The following is a 12,844-nucleotide window of genomic DNA, read 5'->3' as shown; positions in this document are numbered from 1 at the left end:
TCCGGTGGCATAATGCTTAGGGCATTTGACTGCTAACCAGAAGGCTGATGGTTCAAACCCACCAGCCACTCCTCGGAAGGAAGGTTGAGCAATCTACTTCTGTAGTGATACTGCCTTGGAAACCCTTGGGTTGTACCAGCAAAGAATGCTGGAAGTACCATGGACTTCTCAAAGAACTAATAATAAATCTATCCTGGAAGAAGTGCAGCCAGAATGCTCCTTGGAAGCGAGAATGACCAGACTTTGTCTCCCCTACTTCGCTCATGTTGTTAGAAGGGACCATTCCCTGGAGAAGGATGTCATGCTTGGTAAGGTGGAGGGTCGACAAAAGAGCGGAAGGCTCTCAAAGAGATGGACTGACACGGTGGCTGTGGCAATGGGCTCGAGTATAGCAAGGATCGTAGAGCTGGTGCAGGACCGGGCGGTGTTCTTTCTGCTGTGCATAGGGTCCTATGAGTTGGAGACGACTTGACGGCACCTAACAACAACATGAGAATGGGACTGTCTCAATTCCATAGGCTCTGCTCCTTAAAGAATGAAATCTAGAGCCAAGAAATAGAAGAAACAGAAGGGGGATTACATACTTTTTCAATCCAAAATGAAAATGACAATTAGCAGTACTTCACCTAAAGTCAATAAATCAAAATATGCTTTCAGATCCAACTTTGTGTCCTTACCATATGTGCAGACTTTTGGCCATCAGAGATTTTACTAAGTAACTTAATAAAGATTTTTCTAATATGCAGTGCTGCTGTTTTTTCTTCTCCACATCTCTGAGCTGCTTCATGTCACCCTGACACTAAGTTTTCAATTTCATACTGGGGTACTTAAAATTGTGTGTAACTTGGCTGGGCCGTGGTTGTGAGTGGCTGGGCAGCTGGATGTAGTTATTCCCCATGATGAGATTATAATCACCTCCGTGATGTAATCTGCTCTGAACTGCTAAACCGTTGCCTTTGGGGTGTGTGGGCTGCATCTAGTATATAAGGAGAAACTTTGAGAAAGGTCTAGAGGTTTTGGCATATCTGGATCCTGAATTTGGCTGAGTCGTCATCTCAGCAACCAGCCGTGTTGCCTGATGTTGAGACTGTGCTATATTCCTCCCAGCCTTGGGTTCATCAGCCTCAGCAGCCAGCAGCTGCCTGAGTTGCCAGACACCAGTGGGCCTAGAATAAGAGGCAGAGCTGAAGCCCAAGGTTAAGGGGCCTTCATCCAGTCCCTACAGCTGGCACTCTCGATTTGGACTTCCAGCCTCCTGAACTGTAAGAAAATAACTTCCTGTTTGTCTCATCTATCCACTTACAGTATTTCTGTTATAACAGCACTAGAGAACCAAAACACAACTATTTCAATTTCATAATTCCATACCCAAGCCCAAGCAGATTTCACATGTTTTAAAGCTTCTGAGTATTTCAGCCATTTCTGAAGTAGAAGTTCTCAGCCTTTTCCCTGTTATGATTATTATGTGGACATGATATTGTTTTAGGATTGATGATTAAATGGCTACACCTTTTAAAATTTAATTATGTAGTAATCTGCACCTGTGTGCAAGCTAACCGGTACTCTTTTCCAGGTGGATTAATTACATCAGTAATGCCCTGGCCATTACAGTGACTGGATGGCACTGTGCACTGTGTCTCCAGAGTATATGCAGGACAGGAGTCCAGCAGAGGGGAGTGGGGGCCTGAAGTCCAGCATTCACCCTGCTCCCTAAGCCCTGTGCAGCTGGGTGACGCCTCCTCTGTCCAGAGGGAAGAGTGCCCTTTCCCAAGTCATTCAAAGACATGTCTAGGCCATCAGAGGCCCATTGAAGCCTCATTTCCTCCTGTTAGCACCACACTGGTTTTCTTAGTTTGCAGATGCTGTAGTTCCTGAATGTCCCATATTAACCATATTTGGTTAAGGATCAGTTGAGAATTCCCTTCTTCAGGAAAGTCAATGGAGTATTCCAACTTACTATTAAATACCATTTTGTTATCTTTGTTTCAATATTAATGCTGAAATCTTTTGCAACCCTGTCAAATTATGAGACTGTTTATAACATCACATTTCCTTCCCAACAGCGTGTTATTAAAAGTATCACTCCAGAAACACCAACAGAAATTCCCTGTGGGGACATCCGCTTGAATGCTGTGTAACAAGCTTCATTGAGAGGAAAACAGCTTCCCAACCACCTCTTCCTCCAGTTCTGACCTTGTCACACCTCGCCTTCTCCCCTCTAAGTGAATGAGTTTCCAGCTCAGCATGGAAGGGTCTCCTTCACAGAGACGCAACCCCAACAGACTATGGTGCCCAGACTCTTATGACCTACAGTCACTTCTTTCCGTGAAATCTCCTGGACATATGACCACGCTGGACTCTGTGATGCAGCTGAACTAGCTCATTTGGATGTGTGAGGATGTGTGTGGGAGGTGATGACAAGTGCTCTGTCATCTGTTAAGATTAGGATTAGAGTCAAGTCTGTGAAAGGTTCCTCTATCATTTCTTGGTGTGATCATTGGTGTCTGACATCTCTTAGCTTGTGAAGGTTTCACTGCTCATGAATGCATAAACCATGTAAGAGAAAACAGAGATGCCGTTTTGCATAGAATTCTATAGCTGGTAGGTACTAGAACCCTCTAACTTGTGTGCTGCTGTGAGTCAGGAGTGGAAGATATAAGAAGCTAAACTGAAAAATATATGTATATGTGAGCTTGTGTGTCTTTGTGTACTACTGTTTCAGTGTTTCCGTATCCCAGTCCAGTTCTTTGGGCCCATTACAAACTATATGAATTTCCTGCAATTTTTCTTACATTAACAAGTTGTACCCACTTAAATGTGTATTGTATGTTGCTGTTTGAAAGGTATAATTGTTACAAGATGCTCTGCCACCTTCTCCTTTTCCAGGACGCTACTTTAGCCCACACACCTTCCTTTATGGACCAGCCCTTAGCATTTGCTGCACTTCATTGCCATCTTCCTGTCTCGCTCTGCTAAACATTCAGGAAGACATTTCACAGGCAAATCTGGCTTATTTCTTTTGCCAGTGTGGCTTGGCAGTCAGCTACTTTGAAGATGGATGTCGGCACATGCACCTTCAGTGTTCAGTTGGCTCTCTGGTTTAAACTCTGCCTACTGCAAATGACTGAGTTTGACCGAATTTCAGATTACATCCTTTGCTTCATGCAGAGAATATAAATCCAATTCTCACTTGGCCCTAGGGTCTACTGATCTAGAACCCTGACCATAAACCAAGTGCATCATCAGTGCATGAGCATTTGGGGAGTCTGGGTTAGCCTTAAATGCATCTCCCTCTCCCCACCTCCAGCTACGGCCCGTGACCCTTCGTATGATCATGGTTGTGAACCTTCCAGATAATTTTCAGGACTGAGTTTAAGGCTGATTGGGAAAAGGCCAGTTAAGTGAATGAACTTTCATTCCACTTAAAGTTCTATAAGCAGATAAAGTAAATTTAGTTTCTGGTGGCTTGTAACTCCTAGATGCTTAAGTAGAGAAGCAAAAGTCTACCTTGTAGTGTGAGATTTTCTTACCAAAATCTTAAAGGGAGTAAAGCACTTTTTCAAATAGACTAGAGTTTCACCAACTCAAGTGTTAGATGAATATATAGAAACTTTGAAACGTTTCCAAACTATCAGATGGAAACAAAGAAAGTAAACTTAAAATCTGTTTGTTTTGCATAGTTTGCATTTATTTGACCTGTTTATTACTACTAATGTATGTTTTTTAAAAGGAAAACTTAAGAGTAGGTAGACATATTTTAAAATGATCATTGAAAGACCTTTTATGTCTAGTATAGGATTTACATAAGAGTAAAAAATAAAAATGGAATTGTAAAATTACTTAAAGACGAGTTAACTTATTTTCTTGGGATTTTATTACTAAAGAAATAGGCAAGACAAGACAAAGGTATGAAAGCAACTCGATTATTAGAGGTTATTTCTTATACTGATGTACAATGAAGTCCAAAGAATTCATCTCTCAATTGTAGACTTACAAACCATTTAAAACTTATTTCATTTGGTGGCTGAAATGCATACAAATTCACTGCCCTGGCTGCCCCATTTGTGGAAAGGAGATGGATGTAAAGACCTTGACAGCTCCAAAGTCAGTACAATACAAATACAAATGAAATCACAAAATAAGGCAAAAAGTTACTCTGCAAGATGAGTCACTCCCTCACCACCCTTTTTACTAAGTTTATTAATTTGGTACCTCTGAATCTCAAAATGTAAGTGTAGGTCTGAATTTCCATTTAACTCACCTATCCTTAAGAGAGATCATTCTCCTGGAATTAGGATCATATTCTCACCCACCCCCACATTTCATTGTGCTTCAGGTGAAAGTTTACATAGCATGCTAGTTTTCCCAATCAATAGTTCATACACAAATTGTCCGGTGACATTGGCTGCAATGCCCGCAATGGTCAGCACCGTTTCTGGCCTTGGTTCCCCATTTCCATCTGTCCACTTCCCCTGTCCCTCCGTCTTCTCATCTTTGGTTTGGGACAAACGTTGCCTTTGTCTCATGTGATTGTTCTGAGGAGCACATTCTTCAGGCTTTTTGTTTTATAACCCCATCTATTGTTTGGCAAGAAGGTGGCCTCCGGGAGTATCTTCAGTTTCAAGTTAGGAAATTTTCTCAGGGTAACAGTCTTGGGGTTCTTCTAGTCTCTCTAATTGGTAAGTCAGATCTTTTTCTTTTTTGGCTTTTAATTTTTTACCTTTTTTTGTATCCATTCTGACTAGGACCTTCTATTGTGGTCTTAGAATGGTGGGTAAGGATAGCCGGGTATTATCTAGTTCTTCTGGTCTCAGGTTAGAGGGGGCTGTGCTTCGGGTAGACCACGAAGGACCCTTGGGACTAAAGGATCATATTCTGGTAAGTCGGAAAGACCGATCTGATGTTTCTTCATCACTTATGTAATTCTGATTTGGAGTCACTGTCAAAACAAAGCTTAAAAATATGGAATGCAGTGGCTTAACTGTGCTGTTCTTACACTATCTTAGACAATGCTTGGCTACTCAGTGTTACAACCAAGCCTGATTCCTTTCTTAGCATGTCTCTTTACTCATAAATCAACATCTGGTACTTAAGATACCAGAATTGTCCAGGACAATCAGAATAATCTCTCCTCCCTTTGTGTGTGTATGTGGGGGGGAGGTATCAGGGAGGGATGAGAACGGAAAGCAGTGGGTTCTTCAGAGGGACTTCAAGTTACAGCCATGTGGTAGTTCAATTTGTGTGTCAACCTGGCTGGGCCAGTTGAGTGGCTGGGCAGCTGGATGTAGTATTTCCCATGATGGGACTGGTAATCAACTCCATGGTGGAATCCACTGGGAGCAGCTGAGTAGCTGCCTTCGGGAATGTGGTCTGCTTCCTGTATATAAGCAGAAGCCTTGGGGAATGGTCTCTAGGTTACGGCACGCTTGGATCCTGCACATAGCCATGTCATTGTTCAGCAGCCTGCCATGCTCTGCTGACCTTCGGACTTTCAATAGACTTGAATTAATGGCCTGCCGTGTGGTTTGGTAACATCGGGACTATACCTTTTCACTTGCCAACCCTGGGTTTGTCAGCCTCAGTAGCTAGTGGTTGCTTGAGTGGAGAGATGCCTCCAGCTTAAGTGGGCCAGGAGCAAGAGGCAGAGTTGAAGCCCAAGGTCAAGAGGCTTTCACCCAGCCCCTAGAGCCTGGCACTTTGAACTTGGACTTAAAGCCTCCAAACTGTGAGAATAAACTCCTATTTGTTAAGGCCATCTCATTTGTGGTATATTCCTGTCAGAGCGGCACTAGGGAACCAGAACAAACCATAAAATCCAAATAGTGCTATACTAAGTGGAAAGTTGTATATTTCAGTCATGGTGGAGCTCACACACGTTCCATGTTTAAAACATAAGGAGAGTTACGTGAAGGGCTCTTGAAGTGCTCTAAACTAGGAAGGTGAGCTAAGAGAGTGCTTGCTCGGAAAGCATGTTAGAGAATGACATTTATAAATCCAAATGGGGAAAAAGGACATGACAATTATAACGAACCTGCAGCAGAATGCTCCCATATTGCAGAAAACTTTTCAGGTCCGCATGAAACGTTCTGGTTTCTAAGTTTCTGCTTCGATATCAGAGATTAGTCAATGAGATTCTTTATTGAAACTTGTATTTAGTTGCTTGGAAGAATTATTTCAACACCCTTAAACAAAACTCACTCCATTGAGTGAATTCTGACTCACAGCAACCCCCACTGGGTTTCCAAAGCCGTGAATCTTTACAAAAGTAGATCGCCCCATTTTCCTTCCATGGAGTAGCCGGTGGTGCCAACCTTCTGGTTATCAGTCAAATGTGTTAGGCATTGTGCCACCAGAGCTTTCCAACACCCTAGATTTTCATTTTTTTACTTTCTGTAGTATCACCCGTTCCCCTCATTGCTTAAATTTTAATGATGATCTTTAAAGTTCAAATAACTCCATTAGAGACAGAGGCAAGCTTAGCAACCTAGCTAATTTTCCTGCTCTTCTTGGGATCTGGAAATTTCTAAATGAAGATGCGCTTAAGTTTTATTTCCTCCAATAGAATGAAACAATACCCATCTCAATTGCTTTAGTAGGCACTTACCACAATGGAAAAGATCAGTGTTCTAAGATGGAATCTTAAGTATGTTTTATTGTTTCATATGATTGGAATCCATTCAGAAATGTTCCTACATTAGGTGTTTCAAAACAACCTGCCTTTTCAACAGAAGAGCTTTTAGGAAATTATTCACAATTTATTACAGTGAGAATGCCAAGTGATACTCATTTTACCAAAACATCACAAACTCCATGACGAACTGCTCTATCACAAATGCAAGTATTTTTCTAAGCTATCAAAATAGGTTTTCTTCACTAGCCAACTCTAATCTGGAAATAGTGTGCATTGGTGGAGTACCTCATCAGAAAAATGTTTTAGTGCTTGCTGAATCTTGTCAATAGGGGGAAAGAATACCATGAATCCTGTATGTAGTTTTATAATTGAAGACTCTTAATTGTAATGGACATTTCCAGCAATTTGTAGACGTGACAGTCCAAACAACTGGGTGTGAAGAAGGTGTTTGTTCCATCTTTATGCTAAAATACCATAAGCAAGAACATTTACTAATTAAAAGGAAAACATTTTTTTTGAAATATTACCCCTGTTCAAACTCTAAAATAAGAAATGCACCTTGACATACGAACACAGCTTATTTTAAAAGATCAAATCAGGGCCTTTGCATAATTGTTATTCTTCCAATCTCATTTTGAAAATAGATATTTGATTTGCCAACTTTTCAAGGTACTTCTATTGTGTACTGGGCCTATCAGTGAGGTGCTTTAAATTTTGAATTATATAAATGGTATTTTTTTCCTCGTCTTTACTTTCTTCCACATTACTTACCTATCAACGTAGTAATACAAAAATTTCCAATGTTTTTACATTAAAAATGTTTAAACTTTAGTGGCAGAATTAAACTGAACTTTTATTTGTATAAAGATCCCTTTTCAGATGCATATGTCTGTATTCATTGATGAAATTTATGTTTCAAGCTAGATTATAAGGTATCAGTAAATGCCTTATACTGTGAACTGTTTCTGTAATAACTTTAATAATAGATTTGTTCTGTCTCGTTAAAAAGTCCAAACTCTTAAAATTAAAAAACTTAAAAAAATTGTATGTCAAAGCATTTATACATCCCAATACACGACTGTATGTCATATGCAAATGTTAGTATCGAAACATCCTTGAATTAAAAAAATACTCAATTTCAGTAAATCTAATAGTTTATTCTTTAAATTTGTGCAGAGCTTCAGTTTGTGTGCTTTCACATATATCACGTTTGATCACCAAGGCTGTAAGGGGTAGACTGTATTTTCCCCGTTTTGCAAATTAGGGGCCTGAGGTTCAGAGAGGTTGATTGATTTACCTAAACTCACGGAGATGGAAAGGTGAACAGGGTTATGTGATTTCAGGCCAAAGTTTATTTGCATGTCTGTCTTTAAAATCAGCATCCATAGAAGCCTGGGAAATCCAGTGACTCAACCTTAGCCTTTAGTTTTTCCTAAACTGGGATGTTTTATTTCATTTTAGGGTGTGATGGGGAAGAGGACTAGGAACAGAGAACAAACCTGCAGCAGATTCTATCACTGTGTGTGTGTGTGTGTGTGTGTACCCTACGATTAGTTACAGAGCTTCTCTACGTTGCATTACCACATTAAAATCCAATCCTTGTACTGTATACAGGGTAAACTATTAGGTTTCTAGAGAAAGGTATTTTTTAAAAAAAGTCGCTATAGAGTTAATTTCAACTCATGGTGACAGTGTTTCAAAGAACTGCACATTCCCCACCCATCCCTTGCAAAAAAAAAAAAAAAAACACCATAGACAAAAGGTAGCAAGCAAGAGGAAAGAACAAAAGGGGAGCCAGTAAAGAGGCTGAAACGTCACACCAGAGTGACACCCACATTGCAAATGCGTGCCAAATCTGATCTTCAGCTTTCTTGGAGCTATCTGTTTCACCCAGACATGTTATTCATTGCTACCAGAGTTCAGTGGTCAGCTTGGTTGGTGCTGCTTTTCCACATATATTGTTGCTATTTAAAATAAATGCTAATATTTTTGAGTTGGCGAACACCAGTATGAAGGGTGATGTTTCAATTATAGGATTCTACTTGGAGTCTCCGCTTGTTTTGGATGTCACCAAATAACAACTCTGAAAATCTCAAAACAATAACCATTTTTCCCCCTACAGTTAAATGCAATATGTGACATGAAACAGCAGGTAGTTGAGATCTGAATTAATGAGCTTGAGTGAAAAGTGGCCTGTATCTCAAAGTACAGATATAAAATACAAAAATAAAAAAGGGATGTAACTCCTACATTCTTCTATGTAATACACAATACGGTGAAATGAAAAGTTTAAACAAAAACTTTTCGAACATTCATTCATGCCAGCACTAAAGTAGGCACAGAGGATACAAAGTCGAATTAAGGCTGGATATTCGCACTCCAGTAACTGACATACCTATCACGACAGTATTAAGCAAGGATTCAAAGGAAGCACAGAGGTGTTGTTAAAACAGAGGGGTATTAGGAGAGGTCTACTGGAGGCAGTGACATTTCAGCTAAGAATAAGGCACGAGGCAAGAACATGGTATTTCAGGCAAAGCAATCACTGTGAGAAGGCACGGTAAGCATGAAACAGTACTATGTATTTGTCTACGGAGTAAGGGAAAACAGGAAAAGGGAAAGCAACATTATGGCTTTTTGAGTCATTCATATTTACTGAAAATTGAGTCAGAGGAACTGATGTTTACCAACTGACAAAATTTCTTGGACTTCATGTTCAAAAGAACACACGGTATTTAACAACAAACGTAACAAATCCCTTACTCAGTGGTCCAAATAATACATTATCAAAGAACTGCTGCCCTGTACATAAGTCATTCAATGAGTCTGCAAGTCTTATGTAGCTACTTCCTCTAAGAATGTCTAACCAGGATGGTGAAGAGTTCCTCCTATTCATATATTAAAAACGTTAACATTACAAAAATGCTTATTTTGAGGTATTATGCATACAGAATATGTAGGAAATAGTTGAAAATACAGTTAACTGAGTCATCACCGGCCACATCAAAAAACAAAATGTTGCCAGATCTAGGCCCATGTGCCTCTCATATGAATGTTTTTGGCTTCTGTAATAGTTTCCTTGCTTTCTTTTCACCACCTATCATCTTTATACTAGATAGTTCAGTTTTGCCTGTTTTAACTTCATATAAATATGAATTCTTCTGTTGCTCACAAAACTCATTTAAGTTATATATAGCTCTAGTGTCTTCACTTCACTGCTGTATTACATACACTAGATTCTTTAGTACTAATGGATGAGAAAACTATTAGGAACATTCCTAGTGTATCTGTGGGAAGAACACCGTGTCACAGGAAACGTACAGTCTCACCATCACACAGTTAAGCCAAATGTTTTTTTCAAAGAGACTGTACCAGTTATCTACCATGGGTTGTTGTTGTTGTTGTTGTTGTGTGCCGTCGAGTCGGCCCCGACTCATAGCGACCCCTCCTTGGGTTTCCGAGGCAGTATCACTATGGAAGTAGGATTGCCCAACCTTCCTTCCGAGGAGTGGCTGGTGGGTTTGAACCGCCAGCCTTCTGGTTAGCAGTCAAGTGCTTTAGCCACTATGCTACCAGAGCTCCTTCTACCATGGGTAGCATATATAAATTCCTGTTGCTCCACAACTCATCAACACTTGGTATTCTAACATTTTTTTCCCAACATGATGGGTGTGTAATTGTGGTTTTAATTTGACTTTTCATCCATGTTGAGTGCCTTTGATATCCATATTATAAAAAATACTTAACCCCTTACACCACACACACAAATTAGCTAAATGTGAAAAGTAGATAATAATGCTTCTAGAAAGGTTTTCCAACAGAACTTTTCATGATGATGGAAATGTCCTATAAATTTGCACAGTTCAATATGGTAGCCGGCAAAAATAGCCAGACTTTGTTTCTCATACTTGGGTCATGCTGTCAGAAGGGACGAGTCCCTGGGGAAGGGTTTCATGCTAGGTAGAGGGTCAGCGAAAAAGGGGAAGACCCTCAATGAGACGGGCTGACACAGTGCTGCGACAGGCTCAAGTCTAGCAGTGATTGTGAGGATGGCACAGCATCAGGCAGTGTTTCATTCTGTTGTACGTAGGGTTGTTGAAAACGACTCCACAGCACCAAACCACCACCACCACCACCACACTACAAGTAGCTGTTAAGCACTCAAAATGTGTCAGTGAGACTGAGTACATGAATTTTAAATTTCACTTAATTAAGGTAACCGTTATAGAAATCAAAGACTACTGTTCATTATATACACCATTAAGAGAGTGAAAAAGAAAGCCACAGAGTGGAAGATACTGGAAAAGACAAAGACCTCATATCCAGAACAAATATAGAACTTTTCTTGGTCACTATATAAAAAAAATAAATAAATGGGCAGACTGAAACAGACTCTTCAAAAAGGAGATACCTAAATGCTACTATATGAAATAGCGATTGGAGAACAGCAAAATAAAACCACGAGATAAAAGCATACCCACCAGATTAGCTAAAATTAAAAAAAAAAAAACCACTAACAAATATCAAGTGTAAGGAAGAATATGGAGCAACTGGAACTCTCATACACTGATAGCATGTATTTTGACGCAATTATTTTGAAAAACTGATTAGTAGTATCTACTGAAGCATATCCTATGAATTAGTAATTCCATTCCTAGGAATTACCCCAACACATACATATGCATACAGCAAAAGAATATCCCTAACAGTATTACTCATAACTACCCCAAATTGGAAATAACCCAACAATCCAATCCAATCCATCAACACTGGATAAACATACTGCTGCTGCTGTCAGGCACTGTCGAGTCAATGCCGCCTCATAGTGACCCTCTGTATAACAGAATGAAACACTGCTTGGTTGAGTGCCACCCTCACAATCCTTGCTATACCTGAGCCCACTGTGGCAGCCACTGACAATCCATCTTGTTGGAAGTCTTCCCTTTTTCATTGACCTTCCACTTTACCAAGCAAATATATTATACACCCATGAAAATAAGCAAAAGTAATCTACAACGTGACCTAAATACATTATCAAGCATAACCCAAAATGCACAAATAGAACAAGACAAACTAGATGATTGGAACCTTCTGATAATTAAATTCTTATGTGCATCCAAAGACTTCTCCAAAAGAGTAAAAAGAGAACCTACAGATTGGGAAAAAATATTCAGCAACAGCATGTCTGACAAGGGACTTATCTCTAACATTTATACAAAACTCTTAACACTTCAACAAAAGACAAACAATCCAATTAAAAAATGGGCAGAGAACATGAACAGACACTTTACCAAAGAAGATATTCAGGTGGCCAACAAACACATGAAGGAATGTTCATAATCATTAGCCATCCCAAAACCAAACTCACTGCCATCAAGTTGCTTCTGACTCACAGTAAACTCCATTGGGTTTCCAAAGTGGTAAATCTTTACAGAAGTAGACTGCTCCATCTTCTTTCAGCAGTGGCTGGTGAGTTTGAACTGTCAACCTTCTGGTTACCAGTCAAATGCCTTAGGCACTGCACCACAAGAGAGATAACATCTCATCCCAGCACTAACAGCAAAGTTCTTAAGACAGAAAACAACAAATGTAGGTAAGGATGTGGAAAGATTGGGACTCTCATACACTGCTGGGAGATTGTAAAATCATACAACCACTGTGGAAATCAGGATGTGATTTCTTAAAAAGTTGGAAATAGAAATAACCATTTGATCCAGCAATCCCTTTACTAGGTATATATCCTAAAGTGAGAGCTAAGGCACGAATAGATATATACACACCCATGTTCACCACCACACTATTCACAATAGCAGAGATGGAAACAACCTAAGTGCCCATCAATGGAGGAAGGGTTAACCAAACTGTGGTATATATGCACAATGGAATACCATGCAACACTAAATAATGCAGAATCTGCAAAACACTGCATACCATGGATGAACTTGAAGACATTATGCTGAGTGAAGTAAGTCAAATCACAGGACAAACATTGTTATTAGCCCACTATTGTAAAGTCAAGGAAAGGTTTATATATGGAAGGAAACTTTGTTGGTTACCAAGGATGGGAGGGGTGGGAAGGGAAAATTGCTACATAGGGTCTTTAAAATACACACACACACACACACACACACACGAAGCCTGTTTGTGGGGCACTGAGTTTGTGCTAATGGTAGTAGAATATTTTGGAAAAGAATAGCAATAATGGTGATACAA

At 39.8% G+C, this 12,844-nt stretch overlaps 1 protein-coding gene across 1 annotated transcript in view; it reads left to right on the top strand.

Moving 5' to 3' along the window:
- SLC6A4 (solute carrier family 6 member 4) overlaps positions 1-2,138 on the top strand; it is a 33,191-nt gene extending 31,053 nt beyond the window's left edge. Inside the window, exon 13 of the mRNA XM_007937414.2 lies at positions 2,064-2,138. Coding sequence (XP_007935605.1) covers positions 2,064-2,138 — 75 coding nt within the window. The remainder of the gene's footprint in view (positions 1-2,063) is intronic.
- Positions 2,139-12,844: the final 10,706 nt, after the last annotated feature.

This window comes from Orycteropus afer, unplaced genomic scaffold, assembly GCF_000298275.1.
Source record: "Orycteropus afer afer isolate SDZICR_OR568_19922 unplaced genomic scaffold, OryAfe1.0 scaffold00042, whole genome shotgun sequence".
Taxonomy (NCBI): domain Eukaryota; kingdom Metazoa; phylum Chordata; class Mammalia; order Tubulidentata; family Orycteropodidae; genus Orycteropus; species Orycteropus afer.
This window is presented reverse-complemented; position numbering and strand designations above follow the sequence as displayed.